General features: G+C 44.7%; 1 protein-coding gene across 1 annotated transcript in view; it reads right to left on the bottom strand.

The window, feature by feature from the left end:
* LOC147596669 (nuclear cap-binding protein subunit 1-like) overlaps nucleotides 1-26,023 on the bottom strand; it is a 126,172-nt gene that overhangs the window by 2,254 nt on the left and 97,895 nt on the right. Inside the window, exons 17-22 of the mRNA XM_086769722.1 lie at nucleotides 18,683-18,785; nucleotides 13,928-14,021; nucleotides 12,148-12,251; nucleotides 11,273-11,387; nucleotides 1,004-1,147; nucleotides 698-811 (exon numbers count right to left, since the gene is read on the bottom strand). Of these exons, the coding sequence (XP_086625848.1) occupies nucleotides 698-811; nucleotides 1,004-1,147; nucleotides 11,273-11,387; nucleotides 12,148-12,251; nucleotides 13,928-14,021; nucleotides 18,683-18,785 (674 nt within the window). The remainder of the gene's footprint in view (nucleotides 1-697; nucleotides 812-1,003; nucleotides 1,148-11,272; nucleotides 11,388-12,147; nucleotides 12,252-13,927; nucleotides 14,022-18,682; nucleotides 18,786-26,023) is intronic.

Genomic DNA, 26,023 nt, shown 5'->3' with positions numbered 1-26,023 from the left:
AAGCGACGTGCGATGAACTGACCGTAACCCCCATTCCCTCTTCCCCCCTGTGCTGCTTGTGGGGGGAAGGAGGTAGAGATAATGTTAAGCCTGGGAAGAGGGAGGGGTGGGGGGAAGTTATCTTGTTCTCTGTTTCATTATCCTGCTTTGGTTTTAGTAATAAATGAATAGTTTTCCCCAAGTCAAGTCTGTTGTGCCCATAACGGTAACTTTAAGGATCTCTCCCCATCCTTATCTCAAACCTCGAGCCTTTTTTCTTATATTATCTCTCCCTACTCCCTCTGAGGGTGAGGGGAGTGAGAGAGAGACTGCGTAGTTTGGTCACTAGTGGGGCAAAACCACGCCATTTGGTATACTTGTTCTCTCAAGACTCTACTCTTACTATAACATGTGGTAAGAAAAACTCAGCTACATTTACAACCACATCTCAATATTGTTTCGCACTATATTCACAGGGCAAGAAACAAATCAAGGAGCTCACTCTCCAGTCATTTAGCAAGTCTGTAGCAAAGATGGGGTCAAAGCCAGGTAGACACAGCCAAAACTCACACTGGTCCCTGAAAAAGACTGGTGATGCCAGCTATGTCTGTTCTAATGGAGCTGGTAAAAATAAGTGACCAAGCTCAGCTCTCAAATCCTGTAAGCTTTTCTTTCCAGCAGCTGCCCAAAGCCTTCCAAACCAAGAAGTGAAACTTACCTGCAGGAAGACTTGCTGCAACCTCTCTATACAGCTTTTGTACCAAGGCGTAAATACATTAATCCCACCAGTTTCACAGCGCGCTAAGTGTTCAGTTAACAACATAATGAAACGCTGTAGAAGAACACAAATAGAATGTTGGTTCAGCAAGTCTTTTCGGATGAAAATAAGGTACTAGCCTCAGATGAGATAATCCACAGGACATTTGTCAAACATAAGCTTTGAACAGCGACGTCAGAATGAATATTTCACTTAGGAGACACTAAGTAGAGTAACTACTTATATTCAAAATTCATCCATCATTACCTGGAATATAACAAGGAAGAGATTCTTCTGTTCACTCTGGGCTGATTCTACTCTCTCCTGCAAGCGTTCTATTTGCTCTTCTAGAGGTCCATCTTCCCTATCACTACTTCGGTCATCGTCGTCATCATCTTCATCACTTTCTCGCTGTAAGCAAAAAACCAAACACAACTAATTGGAGATGTGACTACCTGTGGATTCTGCTGGCATCCATTGGAATGATAAACAGGCCTCCTGATTGACCAAACACAAAGTCTGCAGCACAACTGAAGCTGCTCTGTAGCTTTTCAAGTGCTATATGTTGAGGGCTGCTTACTTTATAAATACAGTTCAAGAAGGAAATGTGGAAGGAAGGAGAATGAGAAGCTTAAGCTGAATCAACTTGAGACAAAGCTAGGATGGAAAAGGCCTGGAAAAAAACAAACAAACAAACAGAAGAACCATAGCAGGTTGTACTGGGTTTGGCTCAAGAGGAGTTAATTTTCTTCATAGCAGCCCATATGGTGCTGTGTTTTGGATTTGTGACTAAAACAGTGTTGAAAACTGTATTGGGTTTATGTGGAAAGGTTTTGGCAGCGGGGGGGCTGCAGGGGTGGTTTCTATGAGAAGAGACTGGAGCTGCCCTGTGCTGGACACAGCTGGTGCCAGTCAGCTCCAAAACAGACCCACCATTGGACAACGCTGAGCCCATCAGAGAAGCTGGTGGCACCTCTCTGAAACATATTTTAAGAAAGGGCAAAACGATACACAGCAGAGAGAACTGAGGGGGAAAAACAAGTGTGAGAAACAGTCCTGCAGACACCAAGGTCAGAGAAGAAGGAGAGGGAGGAGGTGCTCCAGGCACTGGAGCAGAGATTCCCCTGCAGCCTGTGGAGAGATCATGGTGGAGCAGGTGGATATTCCCTGAAGGACTGCAGACTATGGAGAGGACCCATGCTGGAGTAGAGGAAAAGTGTGAGGAGGAGAGGAGCAGCAGAGAGGAACTGTTATGAACTGACCATAACCCTCCATTCCCCATCCCTCCTGCAACGCTGAGGGGGAGGAGGTAGAGGAGTTGGGAATGAAGAAGTGAAGTTGAGCCTTGTATAAATGTTGGGGAGAAGGTGTTGGTTTAATTTTGTCTTTGTTTCTCACTACGCAAATCTATTTTAATTGGCAATAAATTTATTTTTCCCCAAGTCAAGTCAGTTTTGCCCATAATAGTAATTGGTAAGGGATCTCCCTGTCTTTATCTTGACCCCTGAGATTTTACATCTCTTTTATCTTCCTGTCCTGTTGAGGAGGGGGAATAAGAGCGTCTGGGTGAGCATCTGACTGTCAGCCAAGGTCAACTCACCTCAACACAGTAATGTTTTAACTATTGCTGAACAGTGCTTGCACAGCATCAAGGCTTTTTCTTTTTCCCACTCTGCCCCTCCAGTGACTAGACTGGGGATGGGCAAGAGGCTGGGAGGGGACACAACCGGGACAGATGACCCAAACTGACCAAAGGGATATTCCATGACATATAACGTCATGCTCAGCAATAAAAAAAAATTGAGATTTTGGTCTTCCAAGGTAGTCATTGCTTGGAGAGTGTCTGAGCATTGGTCTGCTGGTGGGAGGTGGTGGGTGACTGCCTTTGTATCACTTGTTTTTTTCCTCTTTCTTTCACTGTCTTTATCTCGATCCAGTTTTTCTTGCTTTTGCTCTTCTATTCTCTCCCCCATCTCACTGCAGGGGAAAGTGAGTGAGCAGCTGTGTGGTGCTTGGCTGCAAGCTGGAGTCAACCCACCACACAGGTTTAAAGACTTGCAAGATCTTTTTCTAGTGGAGCCACAAAAAGACAGTAGTCTGACTGTCATCAACAGAGAAATAGCAGCTCAGTAACATATCCGTGGTAGATCTTTTAAAAAAAAATGTTTAAACACTGTTTCAGGGCTCAGATTTCATTCAGGAACCTCACTGATGTCACAGGACTGCCAAAATCAAATATCTTTTGTGCCAGAACTCCAATGGATCTGGTGGGTTAGCACAGCTAGAGGAAAGGGACTGGAGCCCAGGGTGTTCAAGTGGGAAGACTACATATGAAACCTAGTGGATGCTCTCCAGTTAAAAAGGGTCAGAAAGGCAGCCAACCTCATAACAGTAAAAATAACATGCTAGTTCCCCTTTAAAAGAAGAGTACATTATATCAGATCTGCTATCTAGTAATTGGATAAGGAAAAGTCCTACACAAGGAAAGTCCTATACAAGGCTCCAAGGTGCATGGAGCCTTTGTTGCAGCTGTCTCCTGATTAGGGAGGGTCAAGCACCCTTTTAGCAGGTGCTTGGGAGAGGCCAATATAAGAGCCAGACCTAGAAGGTAATTCCCAGAGGGCAACTAACAGACAGAGCAGTTTGTGCAGTAAGGTGCTTCAGCTGAATTTGCACTAGTGTAACAGTCTCGGGTATGGTGGTAACATGCCATAGGGCAGATTCCCCAGCAGTTGTTGGAACAGCTGTCCCTGCCACAGGGCAGAGGCTTCAACACAGCCAGCCAGCACCAACAGCACAGGAGTAGCTGAATGGAATTAGCAAAGGTTGGCAGGTTCTTTTAGATATTCCACATGTGGAAGGTGTAATTTTTGATATCAAATTTACTTATTTGAAGGTAGTTGATGTTACACAGGATTTCTAATTTAGCAGAGTGATACAAAATATACTGAAATCACAATACAAACGTGAGCTACACTTAGTAAAATATAGCAATTGCAATATACAGTTCAATCACAATACAAATCTGATCTCCATTACTGGACATAATTGTTAATTTGCCCAATACAACCTGACAGTATCTGCTTGGAAGCGTCCTGTGGGATAAGGCCCTGGAGGGAAGAGAGGCCCAAGAAAGCTGGTTGATATTCAAGGATCACCTCCTCCAAGCTCAAGAGCAGTCCACCCCAATGAGCAGGAAGTTGGGCAAAAATGCCAGGGGCCCTGCGTGGATGAACAACGAACTCCTGGCCCAACTCAAACACAAAAAGGAAGGTGGAAGCAGAGACAGATAACCTGGGATGAATACAGAGACATTGTCTGAGAATACAGGGATGATGTTAGAACTGCCAAAGCCCATCTGGAATTGAATCTGGCAAGGGATGTCAAAGACAACAAAAAGGGCTTCTGTAAGTACATAAGCAGCTAAAGGAAGACCAGGGGAAAAAATGTGGGCCCATTGCTGAATGAGACAGGGGATCTGGTGACATAGGACATGAAAAAGGCTGAGGTACTGAATGCCGCCTTTGCCTCGGTCTTTACTAGCAAGACCAGCCTTCAGGAATCCCAGGCCTCAGAGACCAGGGGGAAGTCTGGAGCAAGGAAGACGTACCCTTGGTGGAAGAGGATCAGGTCAGGGAATACTTAAGCAAAAAGGATGTACATAAGTGCATGGGCCCTGATGGGATGCACCCACAAGTGCTGAGGGAACTGGCAGATGTCATTGCAAGGCCACTCTCAATAACCTTTGCAAGATCATGGTGATTGGGAGAAGTGCCTGAAGACTGGAGGAAAGCAAATGTCACTCCTATCTTCAAGAAGGGCAAGAATGAGCACCCAGGGAACTACAGGCTGGTCAGTCTCACTCTGGGAAGGTGATGGAGCAACTAATCCTGGGAACAACTTCCAGGTGCATGAAGGACAAGACGGTTATCAGGAGTAGTCATCATGGATTCACCAAGGGGGAGTCATGCTTGACCGACCTGATAACCTTCTGTGATGAAATGGCTGGCCTGATAGATGAGAAGAGAGCGGTGGATATTGTGTACCTTGACTTCAGGAAAGCCTTTGACATTGTCTCCCATAAGGTCCTCATAGAGAAGCTGTTGAAGTATGGGGTGGATAAGCAGACAGTGAGGTGGATTGAAAACTGGCTGAACAGTCAGGTCCAGAGGGCACGAAGTCTAGTTGAAGGCCAGTAACTAGCGGTGTACCCTAGGGGTCAATACTGGGTCCGATCCTGTTCATCATCATTAATGACCTGGATGATGGGGCAGAGTGTACTGTACCCTCAGCAAGTTTGCAGTCGACACCAAACTGGGAGGAGTGGCTGATACACCAGAGGGTTGTGCTGCCATCCAGAGGGACCTTGACAGGCTACAGAAATGGGCCTACAGGAACCTCATGCAGTTCATCAAGGGGAAATGCAAAGTCCTGCCCCCGGGGAGGAACAACTCCATGCATCAGTACATGCTGGGAGCCAACCAGTTGGAAAGAAGCTTTGCAGAAAAGAACTTGGGGGTCCTGGTGGACACCAAGTTGAACATGAGCCAGCAATGTGCCCTTGCAGCAAAGGCGGCTAATGGTATCCTGGGCTATGTTAGGCAAAGTATTGCCAGCAGGTTGAGGGAAGTAATCCTTCCCCTCTAATCAGCACTGGTGAGGCCACACCTGGAGTGCTGTATCCAGTTCTGGGCTCCTCAGTACAAGAGAGACATGGACATAGTAGAGAGAGTCCAGCAAAGGGCCACAAGGATGATTAAGGGACTGGCGCATCTCTCCTGAGGAAAGGCTGAGAGAGCTGGGACTCTAGAGACTTCTAGAGAAGAGAAGGCTCAGGGGAGATCTTATCAATATATATAAATATCTGAAGGGAGGGTGCAAAGAAGGCGGAGCCAGGCTCTTTCCATTGGTGTCTAGTGACAGGACAAGAAGCAGTGGGCACAAACTGAAACACAGAAGGTGGTGTCCAAACATAAGGAAACACGTTTTTACTGTGAGGGTGACTGAGCACTGCAATAGGTTGCCCAGAGAGGTTGTGGAGTCTGCCTCCTTGGATATATTTAAACACCATCTGGACATGTTCCTGGACAACCAGCTGTAGGTGGCCATACTTGAGCAGGAGGATTGGACAAGATGACCTCCAGAGGTCCCTTCCAACCTCAATCATTCTGTGATTAAATGATGTATAGCAAGAAAGGGGGAATCTGGTAGAGTAAGGCACATTCAATACATTCAGTTACAGATATCGCTTCAGTCTCACAATGTTGTTTCTCTGCAATAATATCCATAAAGTAACAGCTATAAACATCAGGTTTTTTTTTAAAGAGTATGTGCAACTTAAGACAAAAATAGGGCCATGTGCTAACTCACCTACTGTATAGAAATCACACTTGCAATTTATATTTTTGAATGCAAACTAGTAACTTGAAAGATACTCTGACAACTCTGAATTACTGCAATATTTAAAGCAGAATGACTTGAGAATTTGTAGTAATTGAGGATTTTGACATTTTCTTCTCCACAGGATCATACCTCCCCCCCCCCCCCCCCCCCCCCCCACCATAGACTAACTGCTCAAAGACCAGCAGACACTGGATTAACCGCCCTAGGAGCAGGCAGGTAAGCCTTGGCCTTATCCCATAACATGCCAGTCCACTTAACACCGAGGCCATCAAAATTTGACATTTTACATCCTCAGTGAGGAACTGCAGTCTGGTAAAGCACCTGCTTCCAGAACTACTCATATTTTGTCTATTTTACTGTGGTGGGTTAACCTTGGCTGGCTGCCAGGTGCCCACCAAGCTGCTCTATCACTCCCCCTCCTCAGCAGGACAGGAGTAGAAAATAAGATTAAAAACTCGTGGGTCGAGACAAAGGCAGTTTTAATAAAGAAAAGCAAAGGCCGTGAGAGGAATCAAAGGAAACAACAAAAAATCTGTTCTCTCTTCCCGTCAGCAGGTGATATCCAGCCACTTCCTGGGAAGAAGGGCTTCAGTGCATGTAGCAGTTGCTTCGGAAGACAAACGCCTTAGTAATAAATGCTCCTCTTCCTCCTCCTCTTTTCTCTTAGCTTTTATTGCTGAGCACATCATATGGTATGGAATATTTCTTTGGTCACTTTGGGTCAGCTGTCCTGGCTCTGTCCCCTCCCAACCTCTTGCTCACTCCCAGCCTACTGGACTTTGGGAGGATGGAGGGGTTGGAGAGACAGCCTCCATGCTGTGGGAGCACTGCTCAGCAGTAGCCAAAACACTGGTGTGTTACCAACGCCCTTCTAGCTACAAGTACAAAGCCCAGCACCGTGAGGGCTGCTATGGGGAAAGTTACCTCCATCCCAGCCAGACCTAATACATTTACTTACAGAAGTTATTTCATGGCATAACACTACCCTTTAAAACACTGATACTCAAGAGCTGCAGCTAGGAAACAGTACAGAAAGAAAAATATAGACATATCCATTGAGAGACTGTCTTTTCCTCACAGTGAAATCAATGAATAGCTCTTCAGTACTCACAAACATTTGTTAATTGCTGATGAACATAGATTGAGGAGGTAAGCAACTACCCTGGCTGTTGCTGGGAATGAGCAAGGAAAAGAGCTGAAAGAGTTGGGATGAACTGACATCAGCAAACCATGAGGTCCTAGTGATCTCTCAGCTGATGCTCGTAGGAAATGTCTTGTGCTGGTGACATTTTTTGCATGATCCTGTGTGTATTCCATGTTGTGTCAAATTCTAATTTTAACTTGGGCCAAAGATTTAGAAGTAGCCTAGTGTTTTGTGCAGGTACTGGAAGACCATAGATCAACAAGGAAATACTCTCCTTTCTATGAAACTAAGATAATTTTTATAAATTTATTTCATTCGATATCAGGATTAAATACTGTAAGTCAAACTGTCTTGGGTCCTGCCCTCTGGGGCTGCTACAGGAGATACCACTCTCACCGTACTTTACGGCATCATTACTTAAACCTGAAGCCCCAAAATAGCCAAAAGTGAACTTAAAAAAGGACTAATTAGACTGGAGTGGCTGGCTAGGAACACTGAAAGTATTTGGTGCCATAAAACACTCAGATGGGGAAGGCACACAAAGCACCTTCTTTTCCCAAGTGCAGTACAAAATCCCAGTAACCCAGTTGCTTGTCCAGGAATAACAAGCTTCTACTATCACTTAGGACTTAAGAGTCCACACAATGTGTCTAAAATTATTTGATAGTCATCTCACTGTAAATAGTAGTCTAGGTCATACAAGGACATTCAAAAGTAAAATCCAAGAGAAGCAAAAGGCAGATGCAACTGTCCAAATCATGAGCATCTGTTAAAAGAACAGCGACAACTATCTCTGTTTCTCAATGACAGCTTGCTGTTTCCATGCATTTCTCGACACAAGGCCCTAAACGACTACTTACTACTAAAATCTGAAAGTAACTAACAGAACCTACAGTAAACTTGAGTATGAATTTGACTGTTTCTATTGCCACCCAATAATGTAACAGGAACAAAAAACAGAGTGAAAGAAGCCAACATAAGAAGGACATGGACCAGTTGGAGAGGGTCCAGAGGAGGGCCACGAAGATCATCAGAGGGATGGAGCACCTCTCCTATGAGGACAGGCTGAGAGAGTTGGGGCTGTTCAGCCTGGAGAAGAGGAGGCTCTGGGGAGACCTTATTGCGGCCTTTCAATACTTAAAGGGGGCTGATAAGAAAGATGGGGAGACACTTTTTCCCAGGGCCTGTTGTGACAGGATAAGGGGTAATGATCTTAAAATAGAAGGAGGTAGATTTAGACTAGACATAAGGAAGACATTTTTTACAATGAAGGAGGTGAAACACTGGAACAGGATGCCCGAAGAGGTGGTAGATGCCTCATCCCTGGAAACATTCAAGGCCAGGTTGGACGGGGCTCTGAGCAACCTGATCTGGTTGGAGATGTCCCTGCTCCTTGCAGGGGGGGTTGGACAAGATGACTGTGTTGGTTTTGTTTAGTGAGGGGGGCTACAGTGGCAGCTTCTGCAAGAAGCTGCTGTAAGTTTCCCCTTTGTCCAGTGGACTCGGCCGGGTCTAGGGTGGACCCGCCGCTGGCCAGGGCTGAGTCAATTGGTGACAGAAAGTTCAGTGATAACGTCTCTGCAATAACGTATTTAAGAAGGGGAAAACACTTAAAAAAAAAAAAAAAAAAAGGGTAGGAGGCATGAGCCGTCTGGGCCCAACTCAACCCAGCCCAGCCGCAAAAAGTGAAGAGAGGAGATGTGCAGAGAACCTGAGAGGCGTCTGCCTGTGTCGTAGTTCAGCCCCGATCGGGACCAGACTACGCAGTCTCTCTCTCACTACCCCCACCCTCTGACAGAATAGGGAGAGATAATGTAAGAAAAACGGCTCGAGGTTTGAGATAAGGACGGGGAGAAATTCTTAAAGTTACCGTCACGGGCAAAACAGACTCGACTTGGGGAAAACTATTCATTTATTACTACAAACAGCAGGATAATGAGACAGAGAACAAGATAACCTCCCCCCACCCCTCCCTCTTCCCGGGCTTAACATTATCTCTACTACCTTCCCCTCCTGAGCGGCACAGGGGGGAAGAGGGAAAGGGGGTCGCGGTCAGTTCATCACACATTGTTTCACGCCGCTGCTTCATGGTCGGGGGGAGAACTCCTCACATTCCTCCCCTGCTACATTGTGGGGTCCCACCCCTACGCCACAGTCCTTCCTGAAACTGCTCTGGCGTGGGTCATCTCTTCCACGGAGTGCAGTCCCTCCAGAGCGGCTGCCCCAGTGGGCCCTCCACGGGCCACAGCCTCCTTCAGGCATCCACCTCCCCCAGTGTGGGGTCCTTCACGGGCTCCAAGTGGATCTCTGCTCCTCCGTGGACCTCCATGGGCTGCAGGGGGACAACCTGCTCCACCATGGTCGTCACCACAGGCTGCAGGGGAATCTTGGCCAGGAGCCGCATTACTCCTCCCCCTCCTTCTGAACTGACCTTGGCATCTGCAGCCGTTCCTCACAACAGGCTGGTAGATGTCTCTCAGGATCTTTTTTACATCTTATTCACTTCTCATCTCCTCTCCACTTCTTGCAGCTGGGCCGGACCGAGTCAGGCCCAGTCGGCTGCCTGGCGAGAGGCCAGAGGGTGAGGCCTGCAAGGCCCATGAGGCCTGTGCCTCCCCCTCTGCGCCTCTGCTCCCACTCAGCTTCTTCACATCTTCTCTTCTCTTTCTTTTTTTTTTTCTGTTTTCCCCTTCTTAAATACGTTATCGCAGAGGCGCTATCACGGAACATTCTGCTACCAATCGGCTCGGCCTTGGCCAGCAGCGGGTCCGCCCTAGGCCTGGCCGAGTCCACTGAACAAAGGGGAGCGACTTCTAGCAGTTTCCTACAGAAGCTACCACCTTAGGCCCCCCCTCACTAAGAAAACCACGACAGCCTGAGCCAATTGTGAAGAATTTCTTGTGAGAGGAACGGCTGCAGACGCCAAGGTCAGGGAAGAAGGAGGGGGAGGAATAATGTAGCTTCTTGCAGAGATTCCCCTGCAGCCCGTGGTGCACACCATGGTGAAGCAGGCTGTCCCCTTACAGCCCATGGAGGCCCACGGAGGAGCAGAGATCCACCTGCAGCCTGTGGAGGACCCCATGCCAAGGTAGGCAGATTCCCGAGATAGGCTGTGGCCCGTGGAGGGCCCGTGCTGGGGCAGTCTGTTCCGGAGGGACTGTACCCCATGGAAAAACAACCTGCACTGGAGCAGTTCATCAAGGACTGTAGCCCGTGGGAGGGACCCCATGCTGGAGCAGGGGAGGAATGTGCAGAGTTCTTCCTCCGAGGAGGAAGGAGCAGCAGAAAGCAACATGTGATGAACTGACCATAACCCTCATTCCCTATTCCCCCTCTGTGCTGCTCAGGGAGGGGAAGGAGGTAGAGATAATTGAAATGAAGTTAAGCCCAGGAAGAGGGAGGAGTGGGGGGAAGTTGTTTTTGTTCTCTGTCTCATTATCCTGCTTTGGTTTTATTATTAATAATAAATAGTTTTCCCCAGGTCGAGTCTGTTTTGCCCGTAACGGTAACTTTAAGGATCTCTCCCTGTCCTTATCTCAAACCTTGAGCCTTTTTGTTATATTATCTCTCCTCCATTTCCTCAGAGGGTGGGAGGAGTGAGAGAGAGACTGCATAGCTTGGTCTTGAGCAGGGTTAAACTGCGACAATGACCTTTACAGGTCCCTTCCAACTCAAGCTATTCTATGAATCTATAAGCTCATGTTGGAACAAGAACTTACAAGAAAAACCTTGAATGGTGCAAATGCACATAAACTTCTTTAAAGACTTCACTGAATTCTCAGGCTCTAACAGCCTTTAGAAAAACATACAAAAAATGTGTCCACTTTAGTGTCCTAGTACTAGAGAGGGCAACATGTGTAGATATGCCTCCCAACAGTATTTTTATTCAGCCCCTCCAAGAACCAATTGTGTGTCAGTCTGAAACGTGACAGCCTGCAGATTACTTAGTGTCAAATATATGCATGTATTAAAAAAATCAAACAAATTACTCTTTTGTGCTGCCTGGTCAATCTTGCCTTAGTCTCCTCCAGTTCTTTGTGAATCTTCAGTACATGCTTGTTCATTTTACGAATTGTGGAATGTAAGATTTCCCAGACATAGAACCTAGGAAAGATGCAGAACCCAAAACACTAAATTGCACACTGTTCCAAGACAGAAAATGCATGTCTGCTATAACTCTCAACTCTTCTTATTCAAACCATCAGAAACAGGGCAACTTTCTATTGCTACAGAGCAAGTCAAAGTAATAAACAAATAGAGAAGTGCACAACACTGATCTGGGGGAAACTTACAACATTTCATCATTATTACCTTGGACATCTACTGGAGTGAGCAAACATTCAATATTAAGAAAGCATATCACTCACTTCATACCTGTAACTTTGCACTGAATTACCAAATCAGCGCTTCATTTCAGAATCATTCTGCAACACTACTAGCATGAAACTGCAAGGTCTAAGCATTTTTCCCCACTCTCAGTAAACAATATATCTGAGGGTAACGCAGGATACATGCCCTAGGTGCAAGCCAAGACTCCACCAGGCTAACAGCTATAAAACAGGGTTAATGGTTCTTGTCCAGAAATGGTCCTAGAGCTTCTCCTTCCACTTTGGCAAACTTACAGGCTACTTGCATCAATCTTGCTAGCATAGCTTTTTGCAGGACATAGAAATGCACACTGCAGCTCAGAGGAAAATACTAAAGCTTGTGTTTTAGGGAAGCAACACAATTTTATGTAGAATTTAAAGCAAAACAATGAAAGTAAAAGCTACAATTATTTTAAGTTTAAAAAAAAATATTCTAACCATTCAAAATAAAAAGTCAGATAAAAAGCAAGTGAAGATAGAAATTCCACGCTTGTTACCTAGTAAAATCATGTGCAAGTTCTGAAGAGAAGATCCAGTTTGCTACTGCAGCGCAATCAACAATCTGTGTTCGAATCATCTTATCCACAAGAACAGCAATCATCTACATTTTGGGAAAGATAAGATGGTCATTCCTACCACAAGAAATGGTCAAGTTTACCTGCTGCAACATGGAGTCTGTGAAATTACTGTGGGCTAAGGTACAACCAGTGCTGGGTTGTATGAAAAGCTATTAGAGTCAAGTTTGATTTTATGCAACTTTGCAAATATATTAGTCAAACTAATGGGTGATTTCAAACACTTAAGGAAGATAGTACTGCTTAAAGTAGAATTATAGAACCATAGAATCATAGAATGGTTTGGGTTGGAAGGGACCTTTAAAAGCCATCTAGTCCAACCCCCCTGCAAGGAGCAGGGACATCTCCAACTAGATCAGGTTGCTCAGAGCCTCATCCAGCCTGGCCTTGAACGTTTCCAGGGATGGGGCATCTACCACCTCTCTGGGCAACCTGTTTCAGTGCTTTATCACCCTCGTTGTAAAAAGTTTTTTCCTAATATCTAAGCTGAATCTACCTCCCTCTATTTTAAAACCATTACCCCTAGTCCTGTCACAACAGGCCCTGCTGAAGAGTTTCTCCCCATCTTTCCTATAAGCCCCCTTTAGGTACTGAAGGGCTGCTATAAGGTCTCCCCAGAGCCTTCTCTTCTCCAGGCTGAACAGCCCCAACTCTCTCAGCCTGTGCTCAGAGGAGAGGTGCTTCAGCCCTCTGATGATCTTTGTGGCCCTCCTCTGGACCCTCTCCAACTGGTCCATGTCCTTCTTATGCTCTGGGCTCCAGAGCTGGATGCAGTACTCCAGGTGGGGTCACACAAGAGCAGAGTAGAGGGGCTTTCAGGACCCGACTTAAGAATATTAAAAGTAATATTTCAGTAAACCTAGAAAATGGGCCTTAGGCCCAGCAGCAGATGCAAGGATTCTCCAGCAGTCAATGAGATTATTTTTGGAAGTCTGGCTCATGCAACTGAGGCATCAATTACTTCCAGACATAATATCATATATTACAAACACACCAGGGAGAAATATCCAAATAACTAATGCAGAAAAACTGAACACAAGTTTCTTACCGATCTCCATTTATAAACCAATGACAACATGGGAAAACAACAACTGTTGTGAAGAAATTGCATGTTTTAAAAAACAGAGGTATTTTTCATAGTTCTTGCAGCACATTATTTCATCAGACTCAAGAATTAACATTAACCATGGCAGTGTCATAGACAAATCTGTTCTGAACATTGGTTGAGAGTAGATTTACTTGCTCTGTCTGTGCAGAACGCTGATTCCAATTTGGTCTTTGTGTCTCATTGTAATTGCTAGTGAAAAACCACACAAGTGCTAAATAACCAGGTTCTCTCTTTTTGTGTACTAATAAGGTTCTCTCTTCAGTCTACTTCTGTATTACAACATCTACATTTTAAAAAGCATAAAGCACGAGAACACTGTTCTAGTACTGCAATTTTGAAGAAAAACAGAGTTGGATTTGGTTTTATTTTGTTTTGTTTTTTAATTTATTAATGTGAAAGTCTCACTGATAGAGAATAAATTTGATGTCCAGTTTAAGGCACTTAACAGTAGTAAACACAACTTCAATTCTTTTAAATACAAATAGATAATAGACTGTATTTTTATGTAAACAAAGGCAATTGTAATGATTTATATTTTAACATGACTTTCTGTGAGTGGAAACTTCAACAAATATCTGCCATTGATGCTCTTACCTGTGGATGATTCTTCCAAACCTCGTATACAACTCTCAGGACATGGAGTTTCCCCTCATCACTTTCAGCAATTACTTTGAAGACTTTGTGAAACCTTTAAAGAAATATAAGTAGTCAATGGAGGAGTTAGGATCAGGGCAATGAAGCAGGAGATACATAGTAAGTGGTTTAGATAATAATTTAGACAATAATTCTGGAAAGGCTACCCCCTGACAAATAGAATTGTCCTGAGTTTAAAAGGTTGCAGAGACAAGACAACTCCTAAAACCAGTGTAATTCTGCCTTAGGGGCAAACTTATTCCTCAAAGCTAGGCTACAGTTCTCTCCTGCATTTAAAAGCATGACAACCCTGCTGCTTGGTGTGCTCATCTATATGCAGGCAGAGTTAAATTTGCTGCTTTTTATGCCTTGGACTTTGCCTATTTATAGGTGTTTCCATAACCATAGACTATTATTCAATCTCCCCTCTACTGAGGAAAGCACTGAGAACATCTATTTCAGTAGAGTTAAGCTGACTCCTATGTCAGTATTCACAGTCCTGTTTATATAATGTAGCTATAAAGTTTAAATGGCTCCTTTTGACCTTATGGATATCGCTGTTGATATGCAGCAGTGAAACCGCTATAGCTCTGAATACACAGAGTCCTGCTCCTTATGTTACTGACTGTAAGCTAGTGACTATCGTTTGTTATAAATAGTCATCATAAATCTTCCATGTGCAAACAAAAATCAAGTGTTTACATTTGTAAAGTATATAAAGTTGTATAAATAGAAAAATAATTCAGTAAGATACATAATCACCTCTTTCATACTGAGACAGTTTAACAGCATCAAGTATGCAGTGTAAAAAAAAAAGTTATTTTCATCTCATTTCGCTTAAACAGTTGCAGTCAATTCTCTAGAAGTTAAAGCACATCTTTAAAAGCATGCATTCCAAAAACATTCTAGAATAAATGTTATATTGCTTAGGTATATTTAAGAAGTTGTGAGTTGATTATTTTTTTAAATTTATTTTTTCATTATTAAAAAAAAAAAAGACTGCCCCACTGACTTAATTGATTTTGAGTCATACTGATTGTTGCAACACACTGTAGAAGACATGATACTGTCATGGGAGGTATGCAATCACTCAACATAGAATCATAGAATAGTTGGAGTTGGAAGGGACCTTCAAAGGTCATATAGTTCAACTCCCAGGCAAGAAGCAGGGACATATCCAACCAGATCAGGTTGCTCAGAGCCCTGTCCAACCTGGCCTTGAACGTTTCCAGGGATGGGGCATCCACCACCTCTCTGGGCAACCTGTGCCAGTGTTTCACCACTCTCATTGTAAAAAATATTTTCCTAATATCTAAGCTGAATCTACCTCCCTCTATTTTAAAACCATTACCCCTCATCCTATCCCAACAGGCCCTATTAAAGAGTTTCTCCCCATCTTTCCTATAAGCCTCCTTTAGGTACTGGAAGACCACTATAAGGTCTCCCCAGAGCCTCCTCTTCTCCAGGCTGAACAGCCCCAACTCTCTCAGCCTATGCTCAGAGGAGAGGTGCTCCAGCCCTTTTATCATCTTCATGGCCCTCCTCTGGACCTTCTCCAACAGGTCCATGTCCTTCTTATGTTGGGGGACTCCAGAGCTGGATGCAGTACTCCAGGTGAGGTCTCACCAGGGCAGAGTAGAGGGGGAGAATCACCTCCCTCGACCTGCTGGCCACGCTCCTCTTGATGCAGCCCAGGATGTGGTTGGCTTTCTGGGCTGCAAGTGCACATTGCCTGCTCATGTTGAGATTCTCGTCCACCAGCACTCCCAAGTCCCTCTCCTCAGGGCTGCTCTCAATCCATTCTCTGCCCAGCCTGTATTTGTGCTTGGGATTGCCCCGACCCATGTGCAGGACCTTGCACTTGAAGCAATATCACTTGCTCCTCAGGACACTCAGCAAATGATTAATTTTAAAATGAACTAATCTACCTGCTGTTCCTTCCCTGTGATGCTCCAAAGTACATTATGCTTGTGAATTCACAGATGGAGCCAGTCAAAGGGGTTTAGGAAAGATTCCCTCCATGCATATGCTATATGGCTTTGTACATTTAAATATGCACCAGTCTTTGGAATACAGAATACACAGCAAAGAAACAAACCACCTGATCCACTCTATGGTGGCTTCCCAGCACTTCAGATAACTAGTAGTATAATATGCTGTTGGACAGTTAAGGAAGAATAGGTAAGGCCTGATCTGAGAGAAAAAAAGCAGGGCAAACTACAGTAAGTACATTTTAAAGCCAGCTGCAGCAGTACTCCTCTCCCATTATTCTTTGGAATCTTCTAAATATAAAATTAATTAGCATCACAAAGCAGTCAAGCACTTGCAAGCACCTCCAAGACAGGCAATAAGCTATCTGCTGCACTGTGATGATTTTCAGCTCCAACTTTCCTTACAGTCAGGTAACAGCTCTTTGTCTCATGGACTTTTTAAGTCTAAATAAAGGTAAGTAATGCAAATGAAACCAAAACCAGAGAATGCATGACTTGAGGAATAACTTTCCTCTTTCAAAGGAAAGTATAGACAGCGTGTCTCATTTGTTTGATTTAGATTTGCAAGTAGTTAATCCGAACACTAGCTAGGATATTTTTCATTACACAGTGGGTGCAAGATTTTGCAATACTATGCAGAAAGAATAATAACACTACACTTGTTCAAAAGATTACTTAAGACTTCCTATTAACTCTCTTTATATTTTAGGTAGATTAAGTTTTCATAATTAGGAGTCACATACAGAAATACCTACACACTTAATGAGTTGATGAACTGCCACACAAATGATCTCCCCCCCATTTTTTTTTTTTTTTGTTTATTTAAATCAACTGACTAACTTGCATGTTATTGATTTATTTAAACATAACCCTGTGCAGGCAACTAACTCATAGCGCGATACCTTTTGTTAGTAAATAAAACAAGGTGAGAGTCGGGTAGAAGGACATCTTTGTAGGCTACAAGGGAATTTATTTCAGCTCAGTTTCAGAAGTAACATTTGCACTTGAGAAAGTGTTCTGGTTTTATTTAGTGAGGGGCGGCTACGGAGGTAGCTTAAGTAAGAAGCTGCTAGAAGTTGCTCCCCTTTGTCCAGTGGACTCAGCTGGGCCTAGGGCGGACCTGCTGCTGGCCAAGGCCGAGCCAATTGGTAGCAGAATGTTCCGTGATAACGCCTCTGCGATAACATATTTAAGAAGGGGAAAAACAGGAAAAAAAAAAGAGAAGATGTGAAGACGCTGAGCAGGGGCAGAGAGGGGGAGGCGCGAGCCTTGTGGGCCTTGCAGCCCTCAACCTCTGGCCTCCTACTGGGCGGCCGTCTGGGCCCAACTCTGCCCAGCCCGGCTGCAAGAAGTGGAAAGGAGATGAGATGTGAAAAGAAACTGAGAGGTGTCTGCCAGCCTGTTGTGAAGAACTTTTCTTGTGAGAGGAACGGCTGCAGACGCCAAGGTCAGTGAAGAAGGAAGGGGAGGAGTAATGCGGCTCCTTGTAGAGATTCCCCTGCAGCCTGTGGTGAAGACCATGGTGAAGCAGGCTGTCCCCCTGCAGCCCATGGAGGTCCACAGAGGAGCAGAGATCCACCTGCAGCCTGTGGAGGACCCCACACTGGGGCAGGTGGAGGCCTAAAGGAGGCTTGTGGCCTGTGGAGGCCCCGCTGGGGCAGCTGTTCTGGAGGGACTGCACCCCATGGAAAAAAATGACCCATGTTGGAGCAGTTTCACGAAGGACTGTAGCCTGTGGGTGGGACCCCATGCTGGAGCAGGGGAGGAATGTGAGGAGTTCTTCCCCCAACGACGAAGCAGCGGCGTAAAACAATGTGTGATGAACTGACCATAACCCCTATTCCCTCTTCCCCCCTGTGCCGCTCAGAGGGGGAAGGAGGTAGAGATAATGTTAAGTCTGGGAAGAGGGAGGGGTGGGGGGAAGTTATCTTGTTCTCTGTCTCATTATCCTCCCTTGGTTTTAGTAATAAATGAATAGTTTTCCTCAAGTCGAGTCTGTTTTGCCTGTAATGGTAACTTTAAGGATCTCTCCCTGTCCTTATCTCAAACCTCAAGCCTTTTTCCTTATATTATCTCTCCCTATTCTCTTGGAGGGTGGGGGTAGTGAGAGAGAGACTGCATAGTCTGGTCCCGATCAGGGCTAAACTACAACAGAAAGCTATAAAGATTTTTGGGTTTTTATTTCAATAACAGACATTTACAACATTCTCCACTGCACAGATGTACGTTTCCTCTCACATTTTCTGTCAACATTAAAATCCAGGAAAGACCTAATTGCTTCTGTGCAGTGACTGAGTACCAAACAGTCTCTATTTTAGAACCCCTACAGGGCTACTGGTCAAATTAGAACTGAATTACAGACATTCAAGGATGTACTGAGTCATGCTCAGGTGAAGAACACTGATATGCCCAGATGTGACAACAGGAAACCCCCAAATTGATATGTACTTTTATACTTGCAAGAGACTTAGAGCAGACAGAACCCTCACCCTAATACAATCAACATGCTGAAGATGTGTATGGTCTTGTTAATAACTCCATTCAGCTATGTAACCTAGTTTTCACATTACCTTCCTTTTAGTAGTGTTACTGCTTCTGCCCAAAACACACCATTGTGTAGCATCTGAAGTGTTACTGAAGCCTGTAGATGAGTTATTTTATCAGATACTTCACTGTCAGAATGAACTGGTTCTGTAAACCCCCATATAATGCATGACACACTTACTTAGCCAGAGCACTGAAGGAGTGGCTGAAAGACTTCGCAGCTAGATGGAGCAGAGTCTGTACAAAAACTTCTATTTTCAAAGGATTGAAGGCGACTTCTTCATCTGCAAGTTATTTAAAGTTAAAACAATAAGTATTTCAAGCAGAGGTTTTAAGTTGCTCCAAAATCTTTAAAGATAATTTTGTAAAATGAATTAAAACAATAAATTAATTTTCAGCAACTGGATTTTGCAAAGCTGAACACAGAGTTAGTAAATATCTAAAAGGTGCAGATCTAGGGATTTCCATCTGTCATGGAGAAAGCATGTAGTGAAAGAAGGGATTAATACTAAGGAATCAAGCTGATAAATAGTGATCAATGATTTACTAACCTTGAGAGAAAGAACAGTAGAGTCATAAACTTAACATAACGAGATACTTTCAGGATGCTCTAGCAGGAGCTAAGATAAGTTAGATGGGAACATCCTGAGGGGGTACAGACACACTGGCTGAGACCAAGATAAGGGGACTCAAGAAGTTTAGAACCAACTGATAGGGTGGAATAACCAAGGAAATTGGGAACCAGCAAAGACAAGTCAGCAAGAAACCACCCTGGCAGCAAGAACAAAGCAGGACAAAGGTCTGAATCCAGGCAGCTGGACACAGTGATAAGGAGGAGAGGACGACCACCAGAGAGACTGTGACTCCTGAGCACAGACACGAGATGGACACAGAGACCGGGGAATAACCTGTCGTGGGAGGAAACTTATGACAATGATTTCTCAGAAACCTAATTAATATATAACCAAGTCCGTGGGAATTCTATGAATATGCATGTCTAGGATGCATAAATACTGTACCTGTTGCTTAACACATTGCGCATGTTTGGAGGAGCGATCCCCCGTGCTGCCCAGCGCTGAATAAACATACCTACTTTCCAATCTTACAGATTGTGGACTCTGTTTTCCGCACGTCAGTTTGGCAAGCGAGCCAGGAGAATCTCTGCTTGGCTGTGGGATCGACTGTGAAGCGGACCCCCCTAGGTGCGCCCCAAGCACTTTCCTCGGAGGAACCTCCGCTGCCAGCCGCTCACGGCAGGAGCAGAGAACAACCTCCGGAAGCTGCGGACCAAACGGTATGTTTTGAGCCTGTAAGTCGTACGCGTGGCCGGGGCAGCTGGTAAATCGCGCAGAGACGTCTGGCGTGCAGCATAGTCCCCGTTGGGTGGGTACCCAGGTTGGTTTGGGGCGCCAAAGGGGGACTTGCTGACCAAAGGGTGGCCGCTAGCAATCTTGGAAGTAGATCGAGTGGGTCCGAGGTAACCGCTGCATCCCATTGTCAGGAGCCAGGACGGACCTGCTGATGACCAGTATATGAGAAGCAGGAGAAGGGTAAGCGGGCCTCTTGCAATTTTGAAAGATACTTGCAGCTGCTAGAAGGTTGTCAACTGGAGCGATATGATTTGAATGATTTGTATGATTTGAATGTCTGGAAATTTTATGTTAAGGATTTTTATGTGTGTGTGATCTTCTATGTTGCGTAGTAAAAATTCTATGTTGTGTGCAGGACCTTCTATGGTGTAAATGCCTGTGTTGTGAAAGCGTGAGTGAGTCCCGGGAATCTGAGCAAAGCTGCGACTGTGTGTGTGGCGTGAGGTCTGTCCAGCCGCCCCTAGCCGCCCAGATTCTTCTGAGGTGGGCTAGAAAGCAAGGGGACTTTCCTCTTTCCAAAGTTTCTTGTACGATTGTGTGGCCACTAGGAGTGTGTGGACGTCCATGAGAGTGTGAACACTGTGAGTACCTTTGTATGTCAGCACCAAGAGAGATTATATAGAAGTGTAAGAGATGATTTTCTGTGTGGATTGTATTGTTTGTGTGCAAAGATTGAATTGGATCCAAAGCGTGTGTGTGTGTGTGCGTGTGTTTATAACCACGGTAGTAGTTTATTGTGTTTTGTCATTGTAGATTCCTTTGTTCCCTTGTGGTGGGACCCGGACGGTCTTCAATGGTGTCCTTTACACCACGATAACTCTTGTAAACCTATATTTGCTCTAGAGTGTAAGTGTTGTAGTGAAAAGTTGTGAGTAGAGTTTGGCTGGAATTTCGTGTGTCCTAAGTATAAAATTTAGACAGAGACTGGGATAGGAAAGAAAGGGCTGTGTTTGTGAATGGTGGAAAAGAGGATCAAATAACAAGCCAAAAAATATGGGAGGAGGTCAGAGCAGAGGTATATTAAAGAAGAGTCCTTTAGGGTGTATCCTACACCATTGGAAAGAAGTTGGGGGTCCTCCAGGGAGTAATGTGAATAAGAAGACTCTGATTAAATATTGTAATCAGTGGTGGCCATTATATAAGTTGGATGATGAAGAAAAGTGGCTGAATAATGGAACTTTGAATTATGATACTTTACTGCAATTGATGCTGTTTCTCAGAAGGAATGATAAATGGGATGAGGTGGTATATGCTGATACGTTTTTAAATCATTCTGAGTGGCAAAAGGAATGTGGTATAAATTTAGCCCCTCAGGATCCCCTTGTTTTGGCATTAGGAAAGGATAAAAAGAAGGAACAAGGAAAGCTGAAGAGGTGTTTTTCAGCATTGGAGAAAGATGTCTGAAAGTAAGGAACCGTGAGAAGGCAAAGGAAAGAAGAGCAGCTAGAGTGATAGCTACAGGTACGGTGGCGGCCCTGCAGCAAGAGGGAATGATAAATAGAGGAAGGTTTAGAGGACGTGGAAGGGGAATGTATTCCAGCAATAGAGGCGGATTTGGTGTTCGAGGGGGACGAGGCGGAAGGATGCTGGGAAGGAACCAATGTGCATGTTGTTGGGAGCAAGGGCATTGGAAAAATGAGGGCCCCGAGCACAGAAATACCCCAACAGAAACGGAGACATCAGACTGACGGGAACCTGGGGCATCTACGAGCTGTGCCCCCTTCCCCCCCATCCCCAAACAAAAAGAAAAAAAAAAAAAAAAAGAAAACCAACCAAAAACAAACCCCAAACTAAACAGGGAAAAACACTGCCCCGCTTCTGCGGAGCCCGTCTCAGCCATGATGAGGTGACAGGTGTCAAAAGGAAATTGTTTTAAGGCTGCAACTGGTGGAGAAGGGCTCCAGATTATTTTCCAGATGATGATGTAACTATTAAAGAAGTAGAATTTTTAGTAGACACAGGGGCAACATACTCGGTTTTGAATCAAGCCTTGATGCCCCTGGGGAATGATTATGTCATGGTAAAAGGAGTGACTGGCCAAAGTGAAAAGGCATATTTTTGTAAGCCTCTAGAATACAAATTGGGAAAACAATGGGGCATCCACAAGTTTTTATATATGCCCAACTCCCCAAAAGCACTTTTGGGAAGAGATTTGTTGGAACAATTGGGAGCAAAGATTATATTTGAAAAAGGAGAAATTACTCTGGAGGTAAAAGATCAGCAATATGTTCAGATATTGAGTCTAACCTTAACCAGTCTCCTCTCAGAAGGAAAATTAATGAGGAAATCCTAAACCAAGTGTACCTGGGGGTATGGGCTACCGACGTACCTGGAAGAGCGAAAAGTGTCCTCTACCCAGTAGTGGCGAACCCATATACCCTGCTGACTGTGTTAGCACCTGAACTAAGTTGGTTTACTGTTTTAGATTTGAAGGATGCTTTCTTTTGCCTCCCTCTCCATGAGGCCAGTCAAAAATTGTTTGCGTCCAAATGGGAAAACCCTAAAAGTGGTCGGAAGACCCAGCTCACTTGGACGGTGTTGCCACAAGGATTTAAGAATAGTCCTACCATTTTTGGCAATCAGCTTGCGAAAGACTTAGAATCCTGGGAAACCCCGTCTGAGGAAGGAAAATTGTTGCAGTATGTGGATGACATCCTGATCGCTACCAACACAGAGGAAGATTGTATGGCATGGACGGTGAGTCTGTTGAATTTCTTGGGACTCCAAGGATACCGGGTGTCTAAGAAGAAGGCCCAGGTAACGCAACATAAAGTGAATTATTTGGGCTATGAAATTAGTGCAGGGCAGAGAACTTTGGGACAGGCCCGCAAAGAGGCAATATGCCAAACTCAGAGTCCTCAGATCGTAAAGGAGTTGCGGACTTTTCTGGGAATGACGGGGTGGTGCCGATTGTGGATCTTTAATTATGGATTGCTTGTTAAGCCACTGTATGCGTTAACAGCCACTGAGCAGAAGCACCTTGAGTGGAACAAGGAGACTGAACGAGCCTTTGAGCTACTGAAAAAGGCTTTGATGTCGGCCCCGGCCTTAGGACTCCCAGATGTGAGTAAGCCGTTTCTTCTTTTCTCCCATGAGAAGCAGGGCATTGCCCTGGGAATATTAGCACAGGATCTGGGTCCATATCGACGGGCAGTTGCCTATCTCTCTAAGCAGTTAGACGCCACTGCAAAGGGTTGGCCTGGATGCCTACGGGCGGTTGCAGCTGTGATACTGAACATACAGGAAGCCTGAAAGTTTACTCTGGGCCAGAAAATGACTGTGTTGGTGTCTCATGCAGTATCAGCAGTACTGGAAGCAAAGGGTGGGCACTGGCTCTCTCCACAAAGATTCCTGAGATATCAAGCTGTATTAGTAGAACAGGATGATGTGGAAATCGTGGTCACTAACATTGTCAACCCAGCTTCTTTTCTTAGCAGGAAGAACCGGTGCATCATGACTGTTTGGAAACCATTGAAGCAACATACGCAAATCGCCCAGACCTGAGGGACAGCCCCATGGAAAACTGGTTCACAGAGGGGAGCAATTATGTCTTAAATGGCAATCGACATGCGGGGTACACCATCACCACCAGTCAAGAGGTAACAGAATCGGGGCCTTTGCCCATGAACACCTCCGCACAGAAGGCAGAAATAATTGCCCTAACCCGAGCCCTGGAATTGGCCCAGGGCAAAGTTGTGAACATTTATACAGACTCAAAATATGCCTTCGGAGATGTACACGCACATGGAGCAATTTGGAAAGAAAGAGGACTATTGAACTCCCAGAGAAAGAATATCAAACATGCAGAAGAAATTCTGAAGCTACTAGAAGCTGTCCAACTCCCTGAGAAAGTGGCAATTATGCATATTAAGGCACACCAGAAAGTGAGCTCAGATTTGGAAAAAGGGAATGAGCTGGTGGACAGAGAGGCAAAACAAGTGGCCAAAACAACGGTGAGAATAGAAGGGGCTCTAATTCCTGATAGGCAAATCTCCCTAGAAGGTAAGCCAGAATATACCAAGGAAGATCAGAAACTTATTACAAACTTAGAAGGGTCATATAATGAAGAGGGGTGGGCGTATACCCCACAGGGAAGACTAATTATTCCTTCCTGTTTACTGTGGCACTTGATACGGGAGGAACATAGGAAAAGGCATTGGGGAACAGAGGCTCTGTATAAACATTTGATAAGAGAAATTGTGGCTAGAAATTTATATACCACAGTGGGACAGGTGACTCAACAGTGTGACCTTTGCCTCCAGACTAATCCTAAAAATACTCCCAAACCAGAAGTGGGCCAGATTGGAAAAGGCAATGGGCCTGGACAACAATGGCAGGTTGATTTTACAGAACTTCCAAGAAAAGGGGGGTACCGATATTTGCTGGTATTAACTGATACCTTTTCAGGTTGGCCAGAAGCGTTCCCAACCAGAACAGCTAAGGCTGGGGAGGTAACTAAAATATTGTTACAAGAGATAATACCACATTTTGGGGTTCCAGCAACCATATCCTCTGACAGAGGACCACACTTTGTCTCAAAAATAGTACAACAAATTAGCCACCATTTAGGTATAGATTGGCAACTTCATACCCCATACCACCCTCAGTCGAGTGGCCAAGTGGAAAAAATGAACCACTTAATCAAACAACAAATTGTGAAATTGGGACAAGAAGCAAACCTGACATGGCCTCAGTCTCTCCCTTTAGCCCTTTTGCACATACGAACGAGACCAAGGGTGAAGGAAGGACTGAGCCCCTTTGAAATTTTGTATGGACGACCCTATGGAATACAGAGGGGGATGTCTATGGAAGCTGGGGATGAAATTATGACTTCCAACATGGTGGCATTGAGCAAACAGCTCAATAGAATTGGAAAGCATGTAATTGGAACCCAGGGAAGAGGTCAGGATGAACCTGTTCGTGATATACAACCTGGAGATTATGTATATGTGAAGTCTCTTGCAGAAAAAAAACCTTGGAACCACAGTGGGAAGGACCATACCAGGTACTCCTCACCTTCTTTACAGCTATCAAGATCAAAGAGCAGAATGCCTGGATACACCACACTAGGGTAAAAAAGGCACCACGAAAACTCTGGACTTCTGAAGTTCAGGGAGCCCTAAAGCTTAAACTGAAAAGGTAGAATATGGATTAAGGTTTGTGTCCGTAATCCTTTATGTAGCAATTCGATGCAGCTTGTGGTGTTTCCAGAGCACAGGAAATTCCTACAATGAATGGAAGAAGAACCAATTACAATAAAGACTTGAGTCTAACAAATATTTTGAGAAAATGCTAGATAGGGAAACATTGTACTAGAATTAGGTGTAGTAAAAGAATTTACTAATTTTCTAGAAAAGGGGGGACTGAAAGAAAGGATTAATACCATGGAATCAAGCTGATAAATAGTGATCAATGATTTACTAACTTTGAGAGAAAGAACAGTAGAGTCATAAACTTAACATAACAATATACTTTCAGGATGCTCTAGCAAGAGCTAAGATAAGTTAGATGGGAACACCCTGAGGGGGTACAGACACACTGGCTGAGACCAAGATAAAGGGACTTAAGAAGTTTAGAAACAACTGATAGGGTGGAATAACCAAGGAAATTGGGAACTGTAAGGGTCGGTCAGAAAATCAGTATTGTCTCAACCTTGTCATCGAGGACTTCCAGGTGGACTATGGACTTGATCTGGCCTAAAAGTTAGGCTCACAACTTGACATGAGCTGCTGTGAGCAGCCTGCCTGAGATGCAGTTGTTTTTTTTTTCCTCCCGGGAACAGAACGGAACTGTTATGGACAAGGCCGACTCTGGCCTAACAACAAAATGTACAACATCCTTGAAACGGCGGACAGAGTGGCGCAGAGGTGCTATGGCTCATCCCTGTTGTCAAAACTGGCAGAGATAACCGTGCAGCTGCTATCGAGGAGGATGAATCACAACTGCTGTCTCAAAAACAACAGTGAGAAAGTGCCCTTTAACGGAACTTTGCTAATTATAATGTACAAAAAACACACTTCTATCCTAAGGGCTGAGAACAGGCAGAGATCCCCAAAGTAAGGAGGAGCAAGGTTTGCCACTTGGCATAAAAGGTCGACCCCTAACAACGAGACCCCCAAAGAGCTCTCCCCACCAAGGATCGACATAGATCG

This window comes from Chlamydotis macqueenii, chromosome W (genome assembly GCF_036417535.1).
Source record: "Chlamydotis macqueenii isolate bChlMac1 chromosome W, bChlMac1.mat, whole genome shotgun sequence".
NCBI classification, from domain to species: Eukaryota; Metazoa; Chordata; class Aves; order Otidiformes; family Otididae; genus Chlamydotis; species Chlamydotis macqueenii.
Note: the sequence above shows the minus strand (reverse complement) of the source record. Positions and strands in the feature narration are given on the sequence as shown.